The 27913-nt window shown below is 63.0% G+C and overlaps 1 protein-coding gene across 3 annotated transcripts in view; it reads right to left on the bottom strand.

Annotated features, from left to right (window-relative positions):
• The window catches only part of ADAP1 (ArfGAP with dual PH domains 1), a 62705-nt gene that overhangs the window by 13114 nt on the left and 21678 nt on the right, over positions 1–27913 (bottom strand). For all 3 annotated transcript variants that reach the window (XR_006889352.1, XM_046666270.1, XM_046666271.1), the window contains exons 2-4: positions 23308–23438; positions 16879–16970; positions 9629–9711 (exon numbers count right to left, since the gene is read on the bottom strand). Coding sequence is in view for 2 of the 3 variants with exons in the window: in XM_046666270.1 (XP_046522226.1) it covers positions 9629–9711; positions 16879–16970; positions 23308–23438 (306 nt within the window). In the remaining variant the exon portion in view is untranslated. The remainder of the gene's footprint in view (positions 1–9628; positions 9712–16878; positions 16971–23307; positions 23439–27913) is intronic.

The following is a 27913-nucleotide window of genomic DNA, read 5'->3' as shown; positions in this document are numbered from 1 at the left end:
CCCTGCGAACCCAGGCCCCGTGGATGGCCGCCTGGTTGTCTCCAGTTCTCGGTCCCATGAGCAGCTCTGCTGTGCTCCGTGTGACCGACTGTCCACGGGGCGCCCTGCTGTCCTTGGCACATTCCAGGGGTGGGGTCACCCGGTCAGGGTTTGCGGGCTCCTGTACAAACTGCCGTGAGCTTCTGAGCGCCCTGTCTGGGAAGTGGGTCCTGCTGCCACGGGGGAGAGGTGCCCTCTGAGGCCGGCTCAGGGTGCTGTGAGGGCCCGGGCGCGTGCGGCCCCCCTGCTGGAGCGCAGAGCCCGGCCGCCAAGGCGGCCCCATTCCTGACACCATGGAGACGGGCTGTTTGCTCTGCTCCCGAGACATGTGGCCATAAAAAGGCGGCAGCCTGGTGTCAGGGAGGGGGCAGCTGGCGCCTCCCGGTCTGTCCGTCTCGGGACGGTGCCAGACGGGGCCTGCTCCCTCCCCAACAGCTCAGAGGTCCCCACAGCCCTCAGAGCCTGGGGAGAGGCTGACGTGCCCCGGCCCGGCACACGGCACCACAGACACATCCCTCTGTGTGCGCTGGGAACGGGGCCACTGCCGTGTCCCCTAAGCCCAAGCAGGGCCCTACCCAAAGCGTTTGCTGACTGACCAAACGAGCACTTGGCCCGGGGAAAGCTGAAGTCCACTTGCCTTCGCATCAAGGCCGGCCTCCCCAGGCCCCGGGTCAGCCCCGTGAGCTGAGCGTGGACGCAGACGTGGCTGAGCTGCAGCTCTCTCGCGGCCGGCTGGAGGAGAGACGTCTGCAAGGAGGGCCCCTGCCAGCCCCTGTACACGGCCAGCGAGGCCCCGGCTGAGCGCTCGGCCGCCTTCGTCTCTGAACCCCCAGACCTCCAAGGCACACGCCAGGGTGTCTGCCCTCGCGCAGAAGGGGAAACTGAGGCTCCAAGACGTCAGGTCCTGGTCCCAGGTCACCTGGGTGGCGCCGGGTCTGGGGCTCCCTGCCCAGCAGGAGCCCTCGGCTGCGCTGCCCGTGGTGCCCAGCAGGTGGCAGCAGTGCCTCAGGACGCGAGGCGGCAGCCCAAGCCGGGGGAGGCCAGCCTGCTGCAGCCGCAGTGGGTGACGAGCTCCTGCTCTGCCGTGCACCCCCCGTTCCCTACTGGCCCACCCCTGGCCCAGCCAGAACCAGAGGCCGCAAGACGGAGGGAAGCGCTTGCCCAAGTCTGTCTGGTTCCCGTCCTTTCCCGACAGCCAGCCGCCAAGATGCCTAATTTCAGGCGCTGTGACAGCAACCGCAGTATTTTAGGATGGGCGCTGGCCAGGGTCCCTGACTGCGGCCCAGCTCGGGTATGGCCGTTTGGCCCTCAGCCTGCATCAGCGGCGCCCCCCTCGGGCTGCGCCAGCCTCTCCCAGCTGCGGACACCCCTGTGACAAGGGACGTGGCTGCCAGACTCTGCCATGGCCCCGACCAGCCAGCTCCCTGGTGCTGGGAGCCTTCCTGCCACGCCGGCCTCTCCAGCAGTGGGCCCACGGCCACACTCACCAAGGCCCAGGGCCTCAGAGTCGCCAGATCCCCACAGATTCCAGGCCCCAGCTTCGTGCTGTCACACCTGGCTCACAGCCACAGCCGTCCCCCCAAGACGGGCCTCTCCAGGCTGCACGCAGCTGGGCTCGCACACACTGGAGCCCGGCTATGCTGGGAGGGACCGTGTTCTCCCAAAGGACAGGCCGGTCCCAGGGAAGAGGCAGATGCCTCACTCACCATTTACTGAGCACCTACTGTGTGCCCGTGCCTACTGTGCACCAGATCCTACCATGTGCCTGGTCCCACTGTGTGCAGTGCCTACTATGTGCTGGGCCCTATCCTGTGCCGGGTGCCACCGTGTGCCAGCATCTGCTGGGTGCTGGGCCCAGCACCACCTGCTGGGAGGCTGGAGAGCCGGCCCACGACCCAGGTGCTTCTCCTCGGCCTCTTCTCAGAAAGTCGTCCGGGATCGCCCGGAACCAGCGCGGGAGGAGATTCTCAGCACCACAGGTGGCGATGAGACACCAGCGCACACCCGCTGGAAGGGCCTCAGCAGTCGCAACGCCGACGTCCAGGTGTGGGCCAGCATGCAGCACTGCGGCACCTTCTGCATGCCAGAGGGCCTGCAACGTGGGGTGGCCGCTCTCAAGACGCTCGGCACTTTCTCCTAAAGGTGGCAGACACCTGTCCCGTGACCCAGAGAAAAACAACAACCCAAGAGAGATGGACGCTACGATCCCATGAAAGCCAGGGCGCGTGTCTACTGGGGCTTTTCTCGTCGTCATACAACTGGACACAACCTGACACAGCTGACCGGTGGCCAAAGCAGCTGGGGCGCGGCGGGAGGCTGACCACGGACGTGGTGCAGAGCGCGGCTCCGCGTGCTGCGTTTGTCAGAGCCCGTGGAACCAGCTGCACACTGGGTGTGCACATTACATGTCCATTACACCCTATGCGTGTGAATACACGTGGACGTTTTAACTGGAGCGGGCACCACGGGGCCTTGTCTGTGGGCCAGGCTGGGCGTTCTGTGCCCAGGCCCCGGGGTGGCAGATGGGCCCCCACGCTGTGTGGCTTCTACCTGGGGGGTGCCCCGGTGGAGGGGTGTCCTCTGGGCATAGAGCCAGGGCCTGGGAGGCAGCGGGGAAACTGAGTCCTAGACCGCCCCACCCCAGCCACTCCGCAGAAGGCCAGGACTTGGGTCCCGGGCCTGCAAGCTCCAGTCGAATGCCGACAGGTTGCCGCAGGGCCCAGCACGGAGCAGCCACACCTTGTCTGGCACGGCTCCCCATCCCTCCCACCCCGTCCCTCCTGCCTGCTGCCCAGCGGCCCGCCCCGGCTCCCCGCCTGCTCCCGCCAGCTCTGCCCACCTCGCCGGGGACCTGCCCGGGCTTCTGCTATCCACGGGCGTGGGCCACAGCCTCTGGGGCACTTTTGGCTCTGTGCCCACCCACCTGGGTTCATTCTCTCCCTGGCACCCACCACGTCTCGGGTCGCACTGAGCCCCGTGGGGAGGGCTGCCGGCCGGGCAGGGCTCAGGCTGCGGCTGCAGGGGACCCAGGTGCAGCCCCTGGGGTGGAGCTCCACTCCCGTCCTGTCCGCCTGAGAGCCAGCGCGCGGGGCGCCCAGACCAAGGGGCACAGCTCTGACCACCATCCTTCCCAACGAGCCTCTTTGGGCCCACAGAAGCCTCAGAGCCCCACAGCAACCAGGCCCCAGGCATGCCTCCACCCGGGACTCCCAGATGTTCTGGCTGAAATGGCCCAACGAGGCCAACGAGGAAAGGTCGGAGGCTGGGGGTCGGTCGGAGGGCCTGGCCAGAGCAGGGGCCCTATGCAGTGGGGAGTAAAAGCCCGGCTGTCTGGCGTTCTGGGAACAGTGAGCCGGGCCACCATCAGACAAAGGCCTCAGCAACAGCCGATGAGGCGGCGTTCCTGCGTGTGAGCGTGTGAGTGAACATGCGTGTGACATGCAAGCTGCATGCGACCATCCACACCTAAGAGCACACGTGTGAACGTGCTCGAAGTGCAGGTGTGAGCACACGTGCCACTTGCGGCTGCAAATGGCGTGTGAGCGTGTGAACACGCAGGGCCTGCACCAGGGCAGCAGCGGCGGAGGGCACAGCGTCCATGTCCTGGGCTGTCCGGGGACGTCTGGCCCTCCCCACGTCGCCCGGCGGCTCGGCTAAGGGCGGGGGCAGGGAGGGCCACAGGAGGAGCGCGTCTGAGCCCCGACCCGGGCGGGCTGGCGGGAGGGGAGGGGCTACTTCGGGCCTGGCTCACGTCAGGGGCTCCAGACCACAGTCCAGAACGTCCAGCTCGTAGGTGTCAAGACGCCAATGTTCTGGCCACTTGGCAGGGCCCCAGGATGTGCGACTGGGACACCTGCCCACATGTGTTCCCTCGTTCGTTCATTCATTCAACAACCAGCACACGCCCAGCAGCTGCTGGGTCGGTCTGCTGGGCGTGGGGCTGCAGCGAGAGCCAGGAGGCAGGGCTCCGACCTGTAGACCCACGTTATTGGGGTACCAAGCTGTCTCCCATTTTATGCACAAGGAATCCAGGGCCCAGAGACCCTGCCTGACCTCTGCAAGGTCACACAGCAGCCAGCAGGGAATTAGGGAGCAAGTCCTGCTTCCTGGGGGGAGGCGGCTCACAATGAGGCCAGGGCTCGGGCTAGGGGCTCCCCAGGGTCACATTACCCATCTCCTGAGCCCCCGCAGCACCCAGCACAGGGTCTGCACCCAGAGGAAGAGACCCCCATGCTCACAAACGGGTTTGCCAGACTCTGCAGAAAGTCGGCCACCTGCACCAGACATGTGGACGCCCCACTGGGTACTGGGCAGAGCTGGGGTAGGGGCCACCCCTGAGGGGCCAGGTTAGTCCAAAAGCACCCCCCCACTCCACACGCCCCAAACCGTGGGACCCACACACAGGGGTCTGAGGCAAGAGAGCAGCCAATTCGGACCCCTACATGGAAAACACTGCGGGGTCGGGACAGGCAGTCCTGAGTCCAGTGGGGAGCCCGCCCGGACCCACGGGGCACGGACAGTCCTAAGTCCTAGCCAAACCCCACAAACACCACCAGCTACCTCAGGGACACCTTGGGCCCACTGTGTACCCCACAGCTGATGTCCCAACAACAACCCTGCACTGGGCACCATGTCCTCCCCACTGCACAGATGGGGAAACCGAGGCACGGGGGTGGGCTCGGTCACTCAGTGAGGCCCTGGCCCCACCTGCCTCTGAGCACTCAGCTCTCCCTGTGACATTTGGGACCCAGGCAGGACAGCACTGACTGCACAGCCAGGTGTCTCAGGAGGCAGTACCCTAACCCATGGCGGGGACCAGCGGAGAGGAGGCAGGGAGAGGATAACCCCACGGGAGGAACGGGGGTCCGACGCCTCGCAGGAAGCGCTGTGTCTGTCGGTGACTGGGGGCGGCCTGGCCCTCTGGACAACAGGGGGCATTGTCCGGCCTGAAAGGCAGCCATTGAGACTCTGGCTCAAGACGGAGCCAGTGTGGGGAGGGAGCCAGGAGCAGCTGTACCCAGGGTCAGCCCCCGCGAGCAGGGCCTGGGGTGGGGCAGGTGGGGGCGTGCCCAGCCTAAGAGGCCCTGTTATCATGGGGGTGCAGGCTCCTCCCCACACCCAGGACCTCGGCTGAAGTGGCGGCATGGAGTGTGGGCGGTGGGGAGTGCCAGGTCAGCACCCGCCTGTCCGGGGCCACCTGGACCCCAGCCCCTGCTGCCACAGGCCGGCCCGCGCCCTCCCTGCCACCAGGTCCCGTGAGACTCAGCCACGCGGGGTGCCAGGTCCCACCCGGCCTGTCAGTGGGTGGGAACGCACATGTGCAGTGACTGAGCGGGGGACGCGGCAGGCTCCCGACCCCGTGGGCCGGCCCCAGCATCAGCACACGCCTGACCACAGTATAGCCATCAAAGCCACAGTCACCTTGGGCAACACTGCTGACAACTTCCGCCCCGTCCACCGAGGTCCCTCTAATGTCCCCCAGCCCCAGGCTGCCGTCCAGATGGTGCGGCACGTGGCGTGACTCCCGGCCGCCGGCAGCCTCTGACGGTCCCGCATCTTGCCGTGCGTTCCACAGCCTCGGCATCTTGCGGAACGCGGTCGGTGTCCCGTCCAGGGTCCCGGGGCCGGGCTCACGTGGCATCTCCTCTCAGCTGAGGTGAACTGTGGCTCTCAGTGCGCCTCGTCCACGCCCCTCGGTCACCCCAGAAGGGGGCTGCTGGGTCCCCCCCGGGAAGGTGCTACTTCCCCTCTGTCCTGGTCAGCGTCTCGGGAAGACACCAGGTAAATCCCGCCCCTCCTACTCCACTGCTGACTGGGCGTCCGCCACGGTCTGGTCTGCTCCCGGTCCCCGGGGCTCCGACTGCTGGCCACCTCCTGCATCCCTCGATTCTCGCGCTTTCACTCGCTGGAATTCTGTGAGAAGGAGTCGTCCCTTCTCCCCTGTGACGGACTGACTCAGTTCTTTCTTCATCTGGGAACGGACTCTGGCGTGTACTTTATCCTCTGGGTTAAAATCCTCTATCGTCATTTGTTTTGTTGCTTGAACTGTCTGTTTGGTCCCAGGAGCTCCTGGATGCCGGGGGCCGGACTCTCCCTGCTGGGACGCCCTGAGCGTGGTCCGAGGCCGGGCAGCTGTGCAGGGTGACAGGCCTTGGCGGCAGGTGCACGCTGCTGTGCCCACTCCCCACACCCCAGCTGACGGTACAGGCTCCCGACACAGCACACGGCGGCCGGCCCTGCGACCCCGCGGGGCGGCCCATGGCTCCAGCCCACTCCGGGCAGGTCAGGCCGGGCGCCTCACCTCCACACTGCATTTCCCCTTCCTCCGCAGACGCACAGGGCACTTCTGCATTCGTGTGGGCCAGGGGGTGTGTCTTGCGGCCAATGGGGAGCCGGAGGGAGGCGCCTGGAAACCCCCCGCTGCTCCTCACGGCCGGGGAGGGGCGTCTGAGGAGGACCCACAGGGACGGGGCAGCTCCGGGGTGGCCGGCCGGTCCTGGCGCGTCTGCTCCACCTGCCCTCCTGCCCTGGACGCGGGCCGGCCGCCCTGGATGCTGGGCTCTGCTGCCCCTCCACCCTGCCGCGTGCTGGGCAGGACGCGGGTCTGGGGCACTGGGCTGAGGGGGCGGTACCCCTGGGGCTTCCCGCATGCTGCCCCACTCCTGGAGGAGATCGGGGGCGGGAGGAGAGGGGAGGCCTCCGCAGCGAGCCGGTGAGATTTAGGGGCTGCTCCAGCAGGACCCACACACAGGACCACGGCTCAGGCCCCTCTGGGTCCCCAGAGCGGGGCGGTGCCAGGACCTGGGGCTCTCAGCCAGCGTACTGGGCACCTCCCCACATGACCCTGAGGTGGCCTTGCCCCGATGGTGGCCCCGTGAGGACCTCGGTGGAGGCAGGACACAATCTGATGGCCCCAGGGCTCTGTTCCTGTGAATTGCAGGGCTGGGCCGGGGTAGGGGGGCATGGACATGACCACTTGGGGCCTGGGGAGGCGGCGGGCGAGCTTCGGGGGCGGGACGTGAGGGCTGCAGGAAGGGCCTCTGCACTGGCTCTGGAGGAGCGGAGCTGAGGCCAGGGTCGCCTCGATGAGAGGGAGCCCTCGGGGCCAGGCCAGGGGCCAGGCACTCAGAGGTAAGAGGCCACACGTGGAAAGGGCCAGAAGGCCCCACACTGCCCTTCAGGGTGAGAGCCACACTGGGCCGCTGCCTCCCACGCAGCTGAGGATGAGAACCCAGCGCACAGCGAGTGGTCCAGGACGCCAGCGCCGCCCCTCCAGCAGGTCCTCAAGACGCTGTCCTCTGCGGGGTGGTTCACGCGGGGTCCACACAGTCACGTCCGCGCCCCCGCTGCCCGGCAGCCCCCACAAGAAGCCCCCGAGTGCTCTCTCTGTGGCTGCAGCCCCAGCCACACTCGCCCACCTCCCTGGGCTGTCCTCACTGTGAAGGGTGGGCACCCTGTGTCCAGACGGACGACATCCCCACGGGGCCGCGCAGCTGTCCAGGGGGCTCGGGGGGAAACCGGCAAACAGCTCAGTCCTGGATGATTCGGTGGCTGGTAACCAAAGTTCCTTCCTCCGTGCCATGACCGGTTGCAGTTCTAGCCGTTCCGCCGCGTGGCTGACGGGCTGTTCCGGCGACTTGCTGCCCAACTCCACCCGGCTCCTGCAGACACCTCCCCGGGCCTGGGTCGCCCCGGCAATGGGTGCGTGAGCTGTTTTCCAGGAATCAGGACCCTGTGTCCACTCCAGGCCAGTTGAGACCACTGACCCATCAACTGGGCTGCGCAGACGTCCGACAGGCAACCTTTAGACGCCCAGAGGCTAAAAGCCCCGCCCTGAGATGTGTCACGTGCCATGTGGTGAGCATGCCTCCAGTGCAGAGGGGCGGAGACCATCAATCTCTCACCGCTGCTCACCCCAGATCATCTATCTGCACACTTCCCATCACCTCGCCCTGCACCCCACGAGTACCCTGAGCCCCCATTTTCAGGGAGCCGGCTGGAGACTCACTCTCCCACCTCCTCGCTTGGCCTCCTGTGAGCTAACCCTCCCTCTGCTCATGACCGGCTTTCCGGGCAACGGGCAAAAGTGACAGTAACAGGGGTGCTGCTCCCGCCGGCTGGGACGGCCTGACAGAGACGCAGCCTCCTCACAGCCACGGCCTTCAAAGGCCAGCCGCTCAGATGCTGCTAGGGTCCCCGCAAACTTCTGTCGGCCCGCCAACGTCTCACACGCTCCCGGGGGACTGGGGACGGCCCATGAGAGGAAGGGCAGACGATGCGCGAGCTGGAGGCAGCATCTGTGCGGGAACCACGGGCAGGGGCGGGGGGCGCGGTCCCCCAGCTCACCACAGCCGTCACACCTCTGGGCTCTGCTGGCCTCAGCCAACCTGAGCACCTGGAACCGACACCCAGATGCCCCTGGAGACCCCACTCTCCAAACGCCTGTGATGGCTCAGATCTGTGGGTTCTGCTGCCCTGGGTGCACCCCCACTTCTGGAACCCAGATCCCACTTTTTCTCGAGAGGACTGCTCCCAGTTCCAGAGGCAGGCACACACCATACCCCCCTGGTCATCGTGACTGGGTCCCACGCCCGTCCAGACCAGCCATCCCTGACCATCTCTGATGGAGCAGAACTGCCACCAGGAGGGTTGGTGCTAACCCAGGGAAGCAGAACCAGAGGTGGAAACATGGAAGCCAAGTCCTGACAACACCAAGTGAACCCCTGGATCAAGCTGTGCCTGGAGCCGCTCCAATTATGTGAGCCAATCCCATTCGCGTTTTCTTTACACCCAGCTGAGGTGGATTCCTGTCACTTACAACCAGATGTCCCGACGGGAGGACAGACACAGCATTCTGTGATGCAGCGTCAGCCACCCTGCACCGCCTCTGAAAGGAGGCCACACAGCGCTGTATGGATCGCTGACAGGTTTACGCCTGGGAGACAGAATTGCTCTGGGGCCTTCCCAGGGCTCCCGGGGCCGGCAGGTCGGGTGTCAGGCAGGGACGGAGCATGCGCAGACCCTGCGCTGACAGCAGATGCCCGTGTGCTGCCCTTGCTCTCTCATTAGGGACCGTGGGGAGGGAAGGAGATGCTGCAAGGGCGATGGTAATTGAATCAAGGCCACACGAGGGGGGCGGGGACAGGGGATGGGGGGGCTGCTCTGAGGGTGTGCCGGCTGCACGCAGAGCCCCTCCTGGCCCCACAGCCCCTGGACTCAGGACCACTGGCCCTGCGCGGCCGTGTGGTGGGATACGGGGTTGCTCCGATGGGCTCTGGAGCCACCTCGCATCTGACCACCTGGCTGGTTTTCCTCGTGCTCAGAACGGGCATCACTCCCCGTGCTGACGGGACCACCGGGCAGCCTGGCCCACCCCTGGCTTTGGTGCTGCCTCTGCTGTGTGCCCGCTCACCCCTCCCCCTGCCAGGACCCTTCCCCTGCCAGGACCCTCACCCTGCCCTCACCCGGAGCAGAGGCGCGGCTGCAGGATCCCAGAGATTCTGCCGGCTCCGGGGAGATGGGGAGGGAACAGAGACAGAGAGAGAGACACGGACAGACAGAGACAGAGGCAGAGACCCTGTGGCCTCACCTGCAGAGTACGGCTCCTGCTTCTCGGGGCGCGTAAACTCCTGCCGCTCGTACTTGGCCCGGATCCACTGCTCCCGCAGGAGTCTGCAGAGAGAGGGGACAGTAAGCCGGGAGCCCGGGACCCAGCTGGCGGAGGGCGGGGGAACACTCCCTGGGCCTGACAGCGGGGCCGAGGGCCGCTCCTGGGGCCCTGTGGGCACCCGGCCCTGGAAGCCCCGGGTCAGGAGGGTGGCCGCAAACACTGGCCAGAAGGGCTGCAGCTTCCATTTTTAAAAGCATTTGCTCACCAGTTTCACCACTTAACACCCTGCCTTTAAAAACTGAGGTACAATTGCATACCATAATTCACCCACTTAAAGTGGTCGACTCAGGGTTCATGGCATGTTCACCACTACCCAGTTCCAGAACATTCCATCACCCCAAATAGAAACCTGTACCCATCCGTAGTCACCCCCTGCTCCCACCCCCCCAAACCATGAGTCCACTTCCTGGCTCTGGAGTTGCCCGTTCTGGATACTTCCTGTAAATGGAGCCGTGCGTGTGTGGCCTTTTAGGACCGGCGTCCCCATGGAGCACATGCTCTGGGTCGGCATGGCGTGGCGAGTTCCCACGGCTGCTTCCTATCCCACTGACCACCTCCCTTCAGCTGATCACTAGGATTTAGAGAAGGAAGAGGCCCCTGCCCCGTGAGGGAACACAGCATCTGTCCGCTGGGTGGGCTCTGGCAGAGAGAGCTGGGGGGCCCCGCCCGCACCTGGCCTGGGCCAGCACCGACCCTCATCAGGGAAGCTGTAGTCAGGGCACAGTAGGTCAGAGGGCTCGAAAGGGCAGCAGCCAGGGAAGGCCAGGCCGGCAGAGGAGGGGCTCGCTCTGCAGGGGGGCCCCTTCCCTGGTAGGCTGCACAAGCCTACCACTCCTTCCTCCAGGCCCCGCACTGATTATCAGCAAACCTAGCTCGGCCTCCCCTCCGCCCTCATCCGGGCTGCCACCTCCCTCTCCCAGGCCGCCCCCCAGGGTCTGTTCTCCCCAGGGAGCCAGATGGACACAAGGCAACTGTGCCCTCGGCTCAATGCCCTCCACAGTCCTCCACTCAGCTCTTCCAGTGCCGACAAGACCCTCTGTGACCCCCATGGCCCTGACCTCATCTCCGTCCCCTGCTCAGCATGCTGCCTCCTCCCCATTCCTCCCACTCAGCCCCTGCCCACCTGTGCCCCCCGCAGCCCCCACACCTCCTCATCTCAAAGCTTGAATGTCCACGGGGGGGGGGCGGGGGGGGGGCCTCCATGACCTTGGCCTTGACACCCAACCCCACCTCCCCAGACCCTTGCTGAACCTGCTCCGTGGCATTCCCATGCCGCTCTCACAGGCTGCACTCGCTGACTCTCCGGCCTCTGGGGTTTGTGGTCCTGCCCAGCTCTGTGCTGTAAGGTCCCAGGGCACGGACACGATCTTCCTGCTCCTCTGACAAATCCCTCTGCGGGGCCGGGTGGACAGCTCACCTGGATTCCCAAATATCCTGGAGATGTTGGCCCTGGTGTCCTCTGAGGCTGTCTCTCTGGGTCCCCACCTCCCCTCAGCCTGCGCCCCCTGCGGGACGGGGCGCGGAGGACCAGCAGATGTGCCTGGCCCCTCCCCCGTCTCTGCAGACTCAGGGGACCAGCCCAGAACCCTGACCCTGTCACCTGGGAGACGGCCCCCTGGCACCGCCTTGGAGGGTGGCTCTGAGGACAGTGCCAGCCATTGTCAGGACCCCTGAAGGCCAGGAAGCTGCCCCTGACTGTCCCCTGGCTGGGCGGCCCCCACAGGGATCAGGAAGAAACTGTCGGACGCAGACTGAAAGCACTGCAGGACCCGAGGGGCCGCCCAGGTCCCTGACGGCACCGTCAGCTGCTGCGCCAAGACCCCTGTCCCCAGAGGCCGCCACGCCCCACTCCTGCCTCTGCCCACGTGAGCATAAAGTGACGGCACCACGGAGATGGCCGCCCCTCTGAGGACAACACAAGCCCGGTGCGAGGTGGAGGGCGGGCGCAGCCTTGGCCCCGCTCCCCAGCTTCCGGCTCTTCCGTGTCTGGTCACGAACACGGAACAGAACAGGAGAGCTCTGGCCTCGTGCTGGGCCCGGGTGGTCAGGCACGAAGCTGGGGTCGCACCCAGGTCCGCCGGGGTCCCCCAGTCCTCCAGGGCCGCCTCGCACCCTTGGCCTGCCTCTGGGGCCCTGGCTCCATGCACCGCTGAGCATGCGTGTCCTGGGGCTGCTGTAACTAATCACCCCAGACGGGGTGTCTTGAAACAACAGGGATGGACCTTCTCCGGGTCCGGGAGGCCAGAAGTCTAACCCTGGACTGCAGGCCGATTCCTCCTGGAGAGGCTCAGGACAGTCTGCTCCAGGCCCCTCCAGCTTCTGGCGGCTGCGGCTTCCCGGGCTTGTGGCCGCACCACTCCCATCTCAGCCTCGTTGTCGTGTGGCTTCGCTGTGTGTCCCTCTCAGGCTCCCTCTCCTTTCTCTTACGAAGACAGCTGCCATTGGATTTGGGCCCACTGTAAAGCCAGATCATCTCGTTGGAGATCCCGCACTTGATCTCATCTGCAAGGACCCCATTTCCAAATAAGGTCCCTTCACAGGTCCCGCGGTTGGGACTTGACTTGACTTTGGGGAGAGACACCACTCCACCCCCTATGGGGGGCTAGCCTGACAACCCTGGGGAGTCAATCCCTCTCGCGCCCAGTGTCACATCTGTAACACGGGGAAACGTGCCTGGCCTCTCAGAGCTGGGGAGGACCCAGCGTCACACGTGTGTGAGCCAGGGGCCTGGCGGACATCAAGGGAGCTGGCAGCCGTCCTGTGGCCTTGTCCATGCCCATCAGAAATGGGACCCAGGAGGTCTGGGGCTACTGCCTTGGCATGGATGCCAGTCCCATGGCTCACACCTGCACACAAGGGCCTCCTGGGCCTGGCACGGGAGCTTCCAGAAGCAGCAGCAGGAGGCAGCCCTGGAAGCAGGCACCAGGAGGGAGCACCCGCCCGCTTGGCAGAGCTATCCCGAACTACTCGCCCTGCAGGGTATCAGTGCCAGCCTGTCCCTGGGGGCTCCTGAGGCCATCTGGCCCAGCCTCCTGGACCAGGGAAGCACCCACAGGGTACCCACGACACGCCCAGCCCTGTGACGAGGGGTGGCCACACCTGCCAACGAGCCATGGACGAGAGCGGCTATGGGGCGCACCCACCTGCCGGCCCACTGTTGGGGGCCTGGCGTCCAACTGTCCTTACTGACGCCTTCTCTCTGCATCCCATCACCCTCTGAGTCACGTGTTCTAGGACACCTGCCTGGAGGCCCAGGGGTGGGCTTTCCCTCCTGGGGAGGTGACCCCCCCCAGGGCCTCAGTTTCCCCTTCTGCACAGTGAGCAGCTCCCAAGGGGGTTTCTTTCTCTCCTTTGTACCAGGGGAAAACAGAGAGGACACACTATCCCCTCACTAAGCGCCGGGGCCCCCGCAGCTTTCGCGTCCACCCGCCCCATGCCCCGGGGCCCCCGCCTCCTGAGGGAACCTGGCCACCCAGCATTTCATCTGTGTGTCTAGGCTGTGATGGGTTGAACTGCATCCCCCTCGACAAAGGATGCTGGAGTCCTCGCCCCCCGGCCCTCAGACTGGCCCTACCGGCAGACAACTGGTGGCAGATTAATGACCTAAGATGAGGTCACCTGGAGTCGGGTGGCCAACCCAGTCTGACCCGTGCCCTTAAAGACCAGGTGAGTCACAGACACGCACGGAGGGACGACTCAGGGGGACACGGGGAGAGGCCGGCATCCGCAGGCGAGGAGAGAGGACCCACCCTGTGCTGTGGATCTCGGCTCCAGCCTCGGGCCTGTGAGACGGTGAACCCTGTGGCTGCAGCCTCGGGCCTGTGAGACGGTGAACCCTGTGGCTGCAGCGCCGGGCGGTGGAGCTGAGTCACCGTGGCCCCAGGAAGCCAGCACCCAGCCTCTTCAGGGGGGGCGCTCCGCCTGCCGGGGCCCTGGGGAGCTCGGGGCTCTGGGACTTCTCCTGGAACACGTGGCTGCCAGGAAGCGGGGGGCTGCTGGCTCCGTGGCCCCGTGGGCCCCAGGCCTCTCCCGCGGGTCACACAGGAAGCAGGGAGGGGCTGGTTTCCATCAGAAGTAAAACCGAGAGCCACCAGTATGACTGTCCTTCCCCGATGTGGGGACGGAAACTCCAGGGTGCAGGTGACACAGGAAGAGCCTGCGTCCCGGCCTCCTGAGCCACGCCCGCCGCTGAAACGACCACGTGGCCCGACCCTCTGATCCTTATCCCAGCTCGCCAGGTGGGCTCGGGGCTTCAGACAGGTGGGGGGGGGGGGATCAACACACCTTGGGAACCCACCCTGGGCCAGACTCTGCCACCCGGCGCCATCTCCATCCTCACAACACCCCGGCAGCTACCCATCCTCCCCACCTCACAGCTGGGGAAACCGAGGCCTGCGAGCCTTTGTCTCCCTGGAGCTGCTGCAGCGCTGGCCCTGCAAGGAGCCTGACCAAAGCGTGCAAATCAGGGAGCTGCACCCCACAGTCTACATCACGGGCCCAAAGGGGACCTCCTACTGTTCCACAGCACTCTACAGTCTACAGAGGGAGTCGGTCCTCACCTCCCACTGCCCCACAGCTCCACAGTCCACACATGGCTCGGTCCACACCTCCCACTGCCCCACAGCTCCACAGTCCACACAGGGCTCGGTCCACACCTCCCACTGCCCCACAGCTCCACAGTCCACACAGGGCTCGGTCCACACCTCCCACCGCCCCACAGCTCCACAGTCCACACGGCGCTCGGTCCACGCCTCCCACCGCCCCACAGCTCCACAGTCAACACAGGGCTCGGTCCACACCTCCCACCGCCCCACAGCTCCACAGTCCACACCTCCCACTGCCCCACAGCTCCACGGTCCACAGGGGACTCAGTCCACGCCTCCCACCGCCCCACAGCTCCACAGGCCACACGGCACTCGGTCCATGCCTCCCACCACCCCACAGCTCCACAGTCCACACGGCACTCGGTCCACGCCTCCCACCGCCCCACAGCTCCACAGTCCACACGGGACTTGGTCCATGCCTCTCACCGCCCCACAGCTCCACAGTCCACATGGGACTCAGTCCACACCTCCCACCGCCCCACAGCTGTAGACCTTATGCTCGGCATCGACGCTCTCCTGGTCCTCCTGGCCTGGCCTGGGCTGGCCTATGCCTACCGTGCGTGTGGACAGGGCAGGCTCTGCTCCATGCACCTCTCCCTAGTGGAGGATCAGGTGGGCAGGTCCCACCTAGGGTTCAGAGCACGCTCCCTCCCGGGGCACCTGGTCACCTGCAGCCCCTGGGAGGGACATGCATGGTCTCCATGAGCACTTCCAGAGACCAGGACGGAGGGAGATCGGCCAAGCATCCCGGTAAGGCCCGAGGCCCGGGACCCAGTCTGTCCTCCTAGCAGCTCAGAGGGTGGGAGAGGTGGGGCCCCTGCGCACAGACCCAGAGCATCCTGTCCAGACGCAGCTGCCTCCCACCCGGCCGGGCAGGCCTGCGGGGCCCACTCGCTGGGAGCCTGGAGCCGTGGCTGGCGTCTCAGGCTGTGACACCGCTCCGTGCTGGGGCGGCCCAGGCCCACCGTGAGGGTGAAGGAGCAGACGTCGCATGTGGGAGGGTGAAGCCTCTAGGGAGCTGCTGGCCTCAGTCCCGTCTGTGAGGCGGGGACCTGAACGGGCCGTCCCTGGCTCTGTGCGGTTCATGGAGAAGATGCTGCCAAGCCCTCCCAGGTGCCCAGCCGCGGGTCGGTTCACAGGGTGGGTCATTGTGATGGGGAGCCAGAGGGGCTGGAGTGCAGGGCCTGGCCAGGGGGCGGTGGGCCAGGTCCTTATCCCCTTCCCAAGAGGAAGGACGTTCTGGAGGAGGGCCACCTGCCCTGCACAGGCGGCCGAGAGCTGTCCAGCTGCCCAAGGAATGGGGGTCACCTGCGTGGAGACACATCCCAGGTTCTGGGCTCGGGGATGGTCGGGCTCTGGGAGGACAGAGGGCCATGGGCGTCCTGGGGAAGGAAGGCCCAGGGCTGGGAGGAGGCTGGCTCAGGAGGTTAGAAGTCCTGGGGAGGAGGAGGGAGCCAGCAAGACACGGTCAGGGAGGAGGCCCCGAGGCCACGGCCAGAGAGGGAGGCATCTGGAGGTGACGGCCGGCCTGAGCAACAGTTCCCGTGACAGGGGCAGCAGGCAGCATCTCCCAGCAGCCCCAGTGGAAGGAGCAGGAGACGGCCCCTGGGTGGGGGGGATGTTCCCTTGGGGCTCAGCCCGACCAGTCAGCTGGGAGCCCAGCCCCATCCCAAAGCCCCTCCCCAAGAACCTGGGTCCATAGGTCCCTCACCGTCACCCCTGACCCCCAGAACCTCACAGGGGTGCCTGCCCTGTGCTGGGCACTGGGAAGAGAGAATCCGAGGGGCCCCCTCCCATGGAGGAGCCCCTAGCCCACAGGACCCAAGAAGGAAAGTGCTCAGCGCCCGCCCCCCAGCTCTGAGTGGCCGGAGGAAGGGGCTCCTCCGAAGGCAGAACAGAGGGAGCAAAACAGACAGGCCCAGGGTGCTGGGGGTGTCGCTGGGGGACTGGTGAGGGCTCGGGGTAGGAACAGCCTGCACAAATGGCAGGGCCATCCAGCCTGAACGGGAGAGGGGATGCCAGAGGTTGGGGGGGGGGGATCCCCATGCAAAGTCTGCAGCACTGTCACCTCATGACGCCCACAGAAAGGCAGATGGGGACGCCGAGGCTCAGAGACGTTAGTGACTGATGCGAGGTCACCCGAGCCAGCCTCCGGCCACCGGGGGCCACGTGAGAGAGGGTCTGACTTTCCCCATGTCCACGCCTGCACTGCTGAGCCAGCATGAGCCACACGCACAGCAGCTCCTCAGCATCCTCCTCCCGGACTGCCCACGGGGACCTTTGAAACCCACACTGAGCCGCCGGGCAAGACCCCCGCTGCCCCCGGAACCCAGGTGGCTGCAGCTACTAACTGCAAAATGTCGGTCCCCACCCTCCTTCCGGCCACTGGCCACCATGCCAAGAGCCAAAACCCAGCGGGAGGAGGGTGGAGACAGAGCCGCACGCCCGCGTGGCCCCTGCCCGCTCACTCTGGGCAGCCCTGCCTGCCCCGCGGGTCCTTGCAGAGCCGTCTCCGGGCCCAGTGCTGTTTACCAGCGACCCTGACAAAAGCCCTTTGTTACTCACTGACAGTCGGAAGCCGTGGGCCGGTAGTAGAAAGAGGGCACTTTGGACTCGTACGTGGCTCTCGCAGCATTGTTCCCGTGGGAGGCCATGAACTGCAAGAGAGAGGACCGGTCAGAGCGCCTGGAGGCTGGGGGCGGGCGCCAGGACAACCCCAGGGCCCCGAGGGCTCGGCCACTGCTGGACGGCAACTCCCAGTCCCCCTGTGTCCCAGGGAACCGCTGGAGTGAGGGGGAGGGCAGGGGGAGGGGCCAGGTCCCTAGGAAGGGGCCTGGAGAGGGTGGCAGAGGGGAGCCCCGGCGGAGCACGGCCTTGGAGCTCTGTCCCTGTTGCAGACCCCAGGCTGCCCCGCGGCAGCACCCACCCAGAGAGCTGCTCCCTCAGCCCAGATGCCCCATCTCAGCCTCACGGAGCCTGGCTTAGTCACTCATTGGACCCGTATTTGGGGAGCAGCTAACATGTGCCCCACACAGGCTGCAGAGCATGAGAGCCATCTCCGGCCCAGGTGAAGCCCAGCTCCTCTGAGGCAGACTGACGGCAGAGACCAGAGTGTGACAACAACAGTAAACAGGCTTAGAAGGACAGACACAGGGTGTGCACGCAAGGGGGGTGACGGGAAGGGCTCTCAGGAGGCCACACACGAGGGTGTCCCTGCACGGGGAAATGCCACGTGCAAAGGCCCTGAGGCTGGTGGGGAGCAGGGCAGGAGGGGCCCTGAGGACGGGGCAGGGAAGGGGTTCCTGTGTTCTGCTCCTGCTGCCTCCCGGTCCCCCGAGAGAGACCCTTCCCTCTAAAGTCACTGCACCTTCAGGACCATTGGATTGTGAGCTCAGAGGACCAAGAGGATCAACTGGAAAAAGTCATAAGCACTAAGACATTTCAGCAAAAGGCTGGTGCTGAACTACAATCCTGAGTTCAATCGCTTTTCTATATAAAACATCAGTCTGCTGGCAGATATCACAAAGGAAAGACCCATTTATGAAGCAACAAGGCAAAACACCTAAGAATCAGCCAGATGAGAAATGGCCAAAGCCCCTACAAAGAACAAATGATATGCTCTTGGGCTCACAGAGGGAACCTGCAACAGAGACCCCCGTTCCGGGAAGGCGAGACAGGCTGCCTCCCTGGGTTGATCTCTATGTTTTTTGCGATTCTCAAAAAAAAAAAAAAAAAGAAAAGAAAAGAAAACCAGGAATAGAATTTTTTAAAGCTAGCAATGATTCTAAGGTTCATTTTTAAATTAACAAGCAAAAATATGCTAGAAAATTCAGACTCGTTCCACCATTTAGTAAAACCTGTTAAAATGCTGCTCTAAGGACAACAGTCCTGCCCAGAAAGCCCGGCTCAGCGGACAGGCTGGGAGGCCAGGAGAGGATCCATAGGCTCCAACACCCGGCATCAGCCTCAGCACGATCAAGTCAGGCTCCATCTCAGCGACATCTCAGATGGACAGGGAAACGCCCATTACCGGAGGATCAACGGGTTAGGGAGGAGGAGGAGAGGTGGAGGCGCGATTTCTGTGAACTGAACTGAGGATCTAATTTCCAAACTTAAACAATAAAAGTAGTGGATAAAAAATCATGAGATTGTCCATGAATAAGAGGAAGACTGCAAGAGAAGCAAAAAGTTTATTCGGGGTCAGAGAAGTGCAACCTGGGGAGCAGGGACTCAGGTGGAAACCCAAACCCTGTCCTGCCAGGCGGTAAATCGGAGCCTCTGAAGGCCACACAGGGACGCCGTCCCCCAGGCAGTTTTCAGGGCAGCGGGAGGCAGAGGGCGAGTCTCAGGAAACCCTGCTGCCCGCCGGCTCCGTCTTCAGAATCGCCATCCTGTCGTCGTGATCAGGACGTGCTTCCCCCGCTGACTGTCAAAAGCTGCTGGTTAGACGGGGGCCACTGCGGGTCTGTCCGGAGGTTTGGCCCATCTAAGGTTCGGGACAGCAAGGCCATCTCTCTGGAAAGGCAGCTTCAACTCTGTTTAAAATAGCTCCACCGTAGTCGGTTTTGACAGGATAATCTTAAAAGCGATTTTGGGAAAATATAGGAGGAAATCTTCGTGACTTTGGACTAGGAAATGGGCTCTTAGATACGACACCAAAAGCACAAGCAATGAAGGAAAAAAACTAAATAAATGGAATTTCATCAAAATTTAAGACTTTTGTGGGGCCGGCCCGGTGGCACAGCGGTTAAGTGTGCACGTTCCACTTCGGCGGCCCAGGGTTCGCCAGTTCGGATCCCAGGTGTGGACATGGCACCGCTTGGCAAGCCATGCTGTGGTAGGCGTCCCACATATAAAGTAGAGGAAGATGGGCACGGATGTTAGCTCAGGGCCAGCGTTCCTCAGCAAAAAGAGGAGGATTGGCGGCAGATATTAGCTCAGGGATAATCTTCCTCAAAAAAAAATCAAAGAATAACAAAAAAAACTACATCGATAGCTCCCTAAGAATATAAACTGCATTTTTTGCATTTTTAACCTATTATTTACAAAATAAAAGACAACCCACAGAATGAGAAAAACTATTTGCAAGTACGATATCTGATAAGGGACTTGTGTCCAGGATATATGAGGAACTCTTACTCAATAACAAGAACACTCCTAACTCGATAATAAAAAGATGGCCCATTTTGAAAATGGGTAAAAGATTTGAATGGACATTTCTCCAAAGGAGACATACAAATGGCCAAGAAGCACAGGGAAACATGCTCAACATCCTCAGCCATCAGGGAAACAGCAATCAAAACCACAACGAGATACAGCCTCACGCCCCTTAGGACGGCTAAAGCCAGACAGCAACAAGGGTTGGGAGGACGTGCGGAAATTGGAATCCTCACATATTGCCGCTGGGAATGTGCTGCTGTTTGGGGAAACAGCTCCTCAAATGGTAAACACAGAGCTGCCGCAAGATCCAGCAATTCCGCTCCATTCCAGCAGAGGCGAAAATGTGTGCCTGCATAGAAACTCGCACACGGATGCTCACGGCCACAGCTTTCATTACAGCTGGAAAATGAGACAACCCAGATGTCTGCCACCTGAAGGACGGATCAGCCACATGTGCGTGTCCACACGATGGGATACGATTCAGCCCCAAAAATGAACAATGTGCTGACTCCTGCTCCAATGCGGACGAACCTTGAACACACGATGCTCGGTGAGCGAGGAGAGTCACAAGGCCACAGACTGTGGTTTGACTGACGTGAAACGTCCAGAATCGGCAAACCCACAGAGACAGAAAGCAGGTCTTTCCACTCCAGGGGCGGGGTGGTGGCAGTGGGGAATGGGGCTCCAGGTGGGTACAGGTTTATTTTGAGATATGAAAATATTCTGAAATGAGACAGTGGTCATGGCTGCACAGCCCTGTGAATTCACTAAGCTACCAAACTGTGCGCTCGGAAAGGGTGAGCTGTCTGGTGTGTGAATTATATCTCAATAAAGCTGTTATGAGTAAAAATAATCCTAGGGTACAGCGGGCATATCTAAGTAGGCGGTAAACCCTAAACCACAAAAGACAAGGTTGATAAATTTGACTACATCCGAGTAAGAAAGTTTCCACTGCAGAAAACCACCGTGAGCAAAGTCAAAAGACGAACAACCTAGAAAAAACATCAGCTGCTCTCTCGAAGGGCTCCGTTCGCCAGTCTGTAAGAAGCCTGGGGAACCACACCCAGCAGAGCAGCAGCCAGGCAGCCAGGGTCAGAAGAGAACGTCTCAGAGAAGCAAACCAGCGAGTCTAAGACACGCACTCGGTGTTGGATAAGAACTGCCAAGCGGAGACTCCCGGGGACGCAGCGTCCACCTCTCCATCAGCAGAGGAGGAGCGCGGTGAGCCAGGCTGCAGGGACGCGGGCCAACGCCCTCCCACAGGCGGGAGGCAGAGGAGCAGCTGCGACGGCAAGTCTGGCAAAACCTGTCAGGAATGACAGTGACACGACCTTTGCCGGTACACTGCCACCTCCAGGAGGTCGGACGTCCAGCAGCTCCCACCGGTAAAGAAGATGCACCTACGAGGCTGCTCACTGGCCCGGTGGTCACAGGGGGAAAACATGAGGCCCACCATGTCCATCCAGAGGGGCCTGGTTAGAAAAACTGAGTCCCCCGACAGGGGCACCGGGCAGCCCAGGTGAGGACGGGAGGCTCTGAGAGACGGCCCAAAGCACCACACGCCTGTCAACGCGGGGAGCGTCTCCGAGACACGCGATCCCTGACTGCAGACACACGACCAGACTATCAAAATCCACGGATGAGGGGAGACAGCCAGGTGTCCACAGACGGAGGACTGGACAAGAAAAACTGGGCCCCACCTGCTGGGAGCTTCCTCGGCCCCTGTGAGAAGGAATGGAGCCCTGACACGCGCTACAACACGGGTGAGCTTGAGAATGTGCCCCGTGAAGGAAGCCAGGCTTGCAAGCCATGTGGCGTAGGATCCATCATGTGGAATGTCCAGAACAGGCAGATCTAAGGGACAGGACGCAGACGGGTGGCTCAAAGGCCTGGGGGTGGGGTGGGAGCCAAAGAGTGTGGGTTTCTTTCTGGGGCAGTGAAAATGTTCAAAAGTCAACTATGGTGATGGTTGCACAACTCTGGGGATACACCAAAAACCGTTGAAATGCATACTTTAAATGGGGAAAATGTGTGTGTGAATTACATCTCAATAAAGCTGTTTCTAAAAAAGATGTTCTGGAAGAATATAAAGTTCAGGGAAAAAACGGAAAAGACACAAAAAGAAGGGGAAACATTGAGAGAGCCCCTCGGGCCTGGCGCCTGGCCCCACAGCCAGCGGGCTCCTCCCGGTCGGGCCCATGGGTCCCACCCCAGGAAGGTGCTGAGTGAGGGAGCCGCGCAGCCCCTTCCACACGGATTCACAGCCAGATGGCAGGGAGACCCAGCCCCTCCCTTGGGGTGGGGTCCAGCACCCTGTAGGCCAGCCCGTCAGGCCTGAGACCACCGCTTGTTTTAATTACTCCAGCAGAGGTGCAGACCACATGAGGGCAATGGAGGCCCCATCACCCCCTCCCTGCCCTCAGCGTCAGCCCCAGGAGCACCCGCAGGTGGCACCCCGAGGCTTCCCAGCAGTAGGCGTGTCTGCGTCCCTCTCCCCTCCTTCCTCACACTGCGTCACACCGTGTGCGTCCTCTCCGACCTGGGCCCCCAGAACCCACCCACGGCGGCATCAAGGTGGGCCCTCCTGCTGTCTGGCCCGTCGAGTTGAGGATGTTTCCAACCACACGACGGGGAATGTGCGGTGTGCACGGGATGCCCTTGTTAAACGCAGGTTCTGACTCGGCAGGTAAGCCTGGGTGGGCCCGGGACTCTGCATTTCTAACAAGCTCCCAGGGGAGGCCAATGCCACCAAGATTACCCTGAAAACAGCAAACTTGTTACTCTCTGGTGGGGGGAGTGCACATGGGGCCACCAACCTTGGACCCCCCCATCCCCACGGCAGCCCCCGTCCAAGCCGCACCTTCTCTTACTGGACGGCCACCGTGTCTCCTGATGCCCTTGACCCTGCGGTTGAATCCGGGCAGCCAGAGGCCTCCGTCTGCGGCTCCCCGGCCCCCTCCCCACGCCTCCACCTGGGTCAGGCCCACCTGCTCCACCCCCACCCCCTGCCCTCCTGCACCCACCTGTGCAGTGTCCACAGCCACGTCCCTCTGTCTGGAACTTTCCTCCCGCCCGTGCCCCTCCCTCTCCATTTCCTTTGGGCTGCGGGGCCCTGCCTGCCACCCCAGCTGCCCAGGGGTGAGTTGTCTATATGTCTGCTCCCTGCCCTGCCCCTCCCTAAGGCCTTCTCCAGGGGCCAGCAACCTGGCCAGCCCTCCCACAGCGAGTGTGCAATAAACATGGGTCAGGTGGATGGATAGGTGGGTGGATGGATGGTGGATGGTGGGTGGATGGGAGGATGGGAGGACGGGAGGATGGATGGATGGTGGATGGATGAATGGTGGAGGGGTGCGTGAGTGAGTGTGACTGAGCGAGTGAGTGAGTGACTTTTGTTACACTCTGTGGCTCCTCTGAAAACAAGAGGGCCTGTCCCACTGCACAGCAGCTCCATGCGGTGTTCCCTGAGCACCGAGTGTCCTGGGGTATTGGGATTTGGGACCAAAGCCCAGGGAGCTGCCCTTGAGGGGTGGGCAGTCCCTCTGGTGATCTTTCACTCACTCACTCATTCCCTCTGCAGCTGCGCCAAAAGGGAGGCAGGTAGGAGTCACCCAGGGACAGACAGAGAGGGTGGGGGCAGCTGCACAGGAAGGGCTAAGGTCCAGCCCAGCCCCTGGGCCGCCCGATGCTCCTGGCTCTCCCCCCGGCCTCAGGTTCCGGCCAGCCCAAGCCCCCTTGGAGCAGCATCGGCCCCTCAGTGTCCTCAGCTGGAGCCTGGGGCACGGGGATGACTGCCCAGTCTCCTCCCGCCCTTCCATCCCCATGCCCAGACCATACCTCCACTTGGGCCTCCTCCCAGGTGTCCAGGCGGACTGACTTCACCTTGCTGACCTGGGGGATGTTCCGGTGGATTCCAGAGCAGCTCAGGCAGATGAACACCCCCAGGGTGTAGGAGGCCCAATCAGGATCTGGAAGGCAAAGGCCAGACGGTCAGAGAGGGTTGAACAAGGGTCTACCCCAGAGGGAGATGGATACTGGACCAGGCCTCCTTCCGGCCTCAGCCTCCCCACCTGTGCAAAGGGAGGCTGGCAAGGAGACCCCTGAGGTTCACTGGTCTGTGGGCCCTAAGTGGGGTCCCTGCGGCGTGCCACAGATGAGCAGCCCCACCCATCATCCTAGCTGCCCCCGGGGACAGAGCTCTCCTCACACCCCTGAGTGGACAGACTGTAGCCATGGGAGACACTGGGATGATGTGTTGATGACAGCATGTGATCAGCTCCAATTTTGTCAGTGAGACAAGGACACCAGCTTGACCAGGCATGCAACAGACTCAGGGATGGCACGTCCTGTTGTCGCATTCACTTGAAAAGGCTCCACAGAAGCGTGTGTGCGCATGTAGGTGAAGCAAGTGTGACCGAGTGCTCACAGTTGTTGACCCGGACGGGGCATGTGGGCGTCCAGCACAACTATGTCCACGTCCCCACAGGTTTGAAAACTTCCACACTGAACTCCGGCACAGCGAACACCATGAAACATGGTGCCTGGGAACCGGGGCGGCAGGTAAGCAGGCACTGGTGGTGCGACCCTCCCCATTTCACGTTGCCTCATAATAACTAAGACGGAGCACGGGCTGCTCGAAGGAGTCCTACGAGAAGATCTCTCTGCAAACAGACGGTCGTCTCTGAAATACTTTGCATTTTCAAGCAAAGCTTCTCCTGGATCAGCCTGGTTTAAATCATGATGCCTGATGGCTCCCAGCCAAGGCCGCCAGCTTCAGTGGGGACCCCCGGGAGGCCAGGATTTGCCCACCCTCAAACCAGCAAACGTCCACCCACACCCATCTGAGAGCCCAGTGCTGACCCCACCCTGCAGTCACTCCATCAAAGGGGCCCAGGAGGCCACAGACCCAGGGGCTGTCGGAGTCGGTCATACGGACAACCCCTGCCCGGAGTCTGGGCAGATGCTTTCCTCCTGATGAGACAGGGCCGGGAGGCAGCCGTGTCCATGTGTGGGCTGGCTCAGGCCATCCCCTGCCCCACCGAGGACATGGCCCTGCACCTCCCCTCAGGGACCTCCAAGGAACCCATCCTGGTGCCAGGAGGGTCAGTGCCCTCCTCAGATGTCAAACGCCCAGACCAGAGGCCCACTCGGCCCTATGCTGCGTGTGCGCAAGTGTGCACGGGGTGTGCACATGTGTGAATGTGTGTACCACAAGTGTGGGTGTGGGTGAGTATGCATGTGTGTATGTCAGAGTGTACACTGAGTGCGCATGGTAAGTGTGCACGGGGTGTGCAAATGTGAGTGTGAATGTGTGTACCACAGGTGTGGGTGTGGGTGAGTATGCATGTGTGTATGTCAGAGTGTACACTGAGTGCGCATGGTAAGTGTGTGTGGGGTGTGCACATGTGAGTGTGTGCACGTGTGAGTGTATGGGAGGCAGGCACCTCCAGTTCCTGGGCCAAGGACCCACCAGCCCCGGGCCCTGGGGGGACCCAGCTCATGCCCCCAGACTCCCAGTCGCCCGAGGGCACCGGCTATGCCCTGGGCCCAGGCCCACCTCCTTGCTGGTTCTGGGGACACGAAGGGTCTGCTCATCAGGAGACAGGAGAGGGGCACAGGGGGGTGACAGGCAGGTGACGGGCAGACAAGTGTGGCAGCGAGAAGCGCCTGGGTCTGGCAGTTACAGGCATTGCTCGCTCCCACCAAACAGCCTAGCTCACAGCGTCCCTGTCCCAGTCTGAAGGCGCCGAAGGGGTGTGACCCGTTCCAGGGTCAAGCAGAGGAAGTGGGGGCCAGGGAGGCAGGTCCTCGGCCCAAGACACACAGCCTCTAAGTGGCTCTCGGAATAGGGAACTTTCAGGAGAGAAACAGCTGTGTCACCCCGAGCGCCCATTGCTGGCCCCCAGCAGACTCTCAGTGGGGGGTCTCCTATAGTGAATGGGTGGGTGGTTTATGGGGTGTGGGTGGCAGGCACGGGAAGGGGCTCCCTCGGGCCTGTGGTGGTGGGGCAGGGGGAGCGCCCCTGCTCTGGGGTTGGCCAGCATCAGTGGTGGGGCAGCCCAGAGACCCCCCCAGCCTTGGAGCCTTGGTTCCGGGGGGCCCTCTCCCGCTCAGAAGAGCTGTGAGGGGCAGGGCAGGGCGGTCCTCCTGACAGCCCATGTGTCACTCCTGTGTCTGTGCCCCCCCAGTCCCCTGGCCCCGCACTTACACTTCGAGGACGCAGACCCGCCCACTCCCGTCTGGAGCCCCGTGGGGACTCACCACATCTCCCACCGGCTCCGGCCGCCCGCCCTGCCCACCTCGGCTCACAGGTCACGGCCCACGCGCCTCCCCGCCCACCAGGCGGGTGCCCCGGCCCCCAGACACGCCACCACCCCATTTCTTCACAGCATCTGCCAACCCTGGCACTTTAGTTTGCCTGTTGACTGTTCACGGTCTGTCTCGACCCCTGGGATTAAAGGGGTCAGGGGCCAGGCGTGCTGTGGCCCCCTCCTGGCAGCCCAGGCCTGGTGCAGACAGACAGTAGGGCACCAGTGACCACCTGGGGACACCAAGGGACAGGCCGCCACCCCACACTGCTCTGAGCGCTGACCTGGGGTCTGCAGGGAGAGCCGGGCAGGGTGTGTGGGGGCCCTGGAGGGGAGCAGCAGGGGCCTTGGTGGAGAGGAGCCCATGGCCCCCAGCTCTAAGCCCCCTGGAGGGCAGAGGGCAAAGGGAACAGAGAGGGTCAGAGAGCCACAGACCCACTGACCTCCCGCCCAAGGGCCCTGGCGGTACAGGACAGAAGACCCCCTGCCGGGACCAAGTTCTCCCAGGGACCAGGGGACGATGCGCGGAGAGCAAGCCAGGTGCGACAGCCGCGTGACTCCACGTTCTGGGTCAGTCCTGTGTTCCCAGAACACACTGTCCCTACATTTCTGTGTCATCTTCAAGAAATGGCTTGGCTGGGCCCGCCTTGGGCTCCAGGAACTGGCTCCTTCTTTGCGAAACGCTGCCCCGACAGGAAATGGGGAAATTGGGACGGAAGGCCGCCAGTTGGAGAGAAAGTGAAAGGGAAGGTGACACACAGCCGGACAGGCCACCAGCTCCTCCTGTGAGGCCGTGGCCCTCAGCGCTGGGTCCGGTGGGAGCAGGTGGAGGGGGCTGGGGCCCAGGATTTCTCCCAGAGCCAGAAGGGGGCTGTGGCTCCCCGAGCCCCGGTGCTCAGCAGGGAGGACCCCAGCGAGGACTCGCCCAGCTCCTGCGGCCTAAACATGCTCCAGAGCTGAGCTCCCTGCCAGCTAAGCGGCCTGGCCCCTCTGTCCATTGCCTGGAGGAGAGAGGCCTCGGAGAGCGGGGGAGAGCAGGATAGGCCCCGCTGCGATGGGCTGTGTCGTGAGTCAGCAATAGGTTGCAGCTCTGAGCTGCAGGGCGAGCCTCCCTGGCTGACAGTCTGGCTCCCCCTTAACTGTGGGCTTCCTGAGGAGCGAACCCCAGCACCCCAGGATGCAGCACAGGCCAGGTGCTCAGCAAGTGCTCACGATGAAAGACCAGCCCGTTTCCCAAGAGACCAAAGGCCTCCTCTGCCCTACTCAGTCCCTGGACCAACACCTGCCAGGCGGTGTCCTGTGCAGATCCCAGCGGCTTTGGGGGAAGAACAGGGCCGCAGGGAGCGGCAGGCGGTTTCCAGTTCTGTGCTGTCCTGGAGAACGAGCAGAAAAGGACAACTGAAGTCTCAGAGAGGGGAGACCCCCCGCTTCACCCACTGGGCTCCGTTGTCCCCAGAATCCTTCACAAAAGCTGCTCGGTAGCAGCTGTGCGTGGAGCGCCCGGCAGACGCGAAGCCTCGGACAAGCGGCAGCCGCTTCTAGGCCTCGCCGTCCTCAGCTCTGAGATGGGACAGCATCAGCCACTCGCGAGGGGGCGGCCGGTGAAATGAGCCCAACTAGGAAAGTCACTGGGTGCAGGGGAGACCCCACTTTTCACGGCTCGGTGATGTTGCCGGGTTCTGCTCCGAGTGTGGACCTCTGGCACGGGCCTCCCTCCTTGTGGCCTTTATCTACTTGGGCGGAAATGCTGAGATTGTCTGAACAAGACCACCAAACGCTCCCGCCCAGCCAAGGGGCCAGGGTGCCCGTGCCACCCATCCTCCATCCTCACACAGAGGCTCTGGGGCAAGGCCGTCTATCTCCTGGACTGAAAGGCCTATGCTCAGAACTCTAGTGGGCACTGGCCAACTGTGGCCCTCAGGCCAGATTTTGTAAATAAAGTTTTATTGGCACGCAGCCATGCCCCTCATTCTCTGTGGCTGCTTCTGCGGTCAAAGGGCAGAGTTCAGTGGTGGTGCCAGAGAAGGCATGGCCCGCACAGCCTAAAACATTTACCATCTGGCCCTTTAAACAAGAGTTTGCCAAGCCCTGCTTTAGAGGGGAAAATGGCCGTGACACAGACAGGTGAACCCATG

This window comes from Equus quagga, chromosome 7 (assembly GCF_021613505.1).
Source record: "Equus quagga isolate Etosha38 chromosome 7, UCLA_HA_Equagga_1.0, whole genome shotgun sequence".
NCBI classification, from domain to species: domain Eukaryota; kingdom Metazoa; phylum Chordata; class Mammalia; order Perissodactyla; family Equidae; genus Equus; species Equus quagga.
This window is presented reverse-complemented; position numbering and strand designations above follow the sequence as displayed.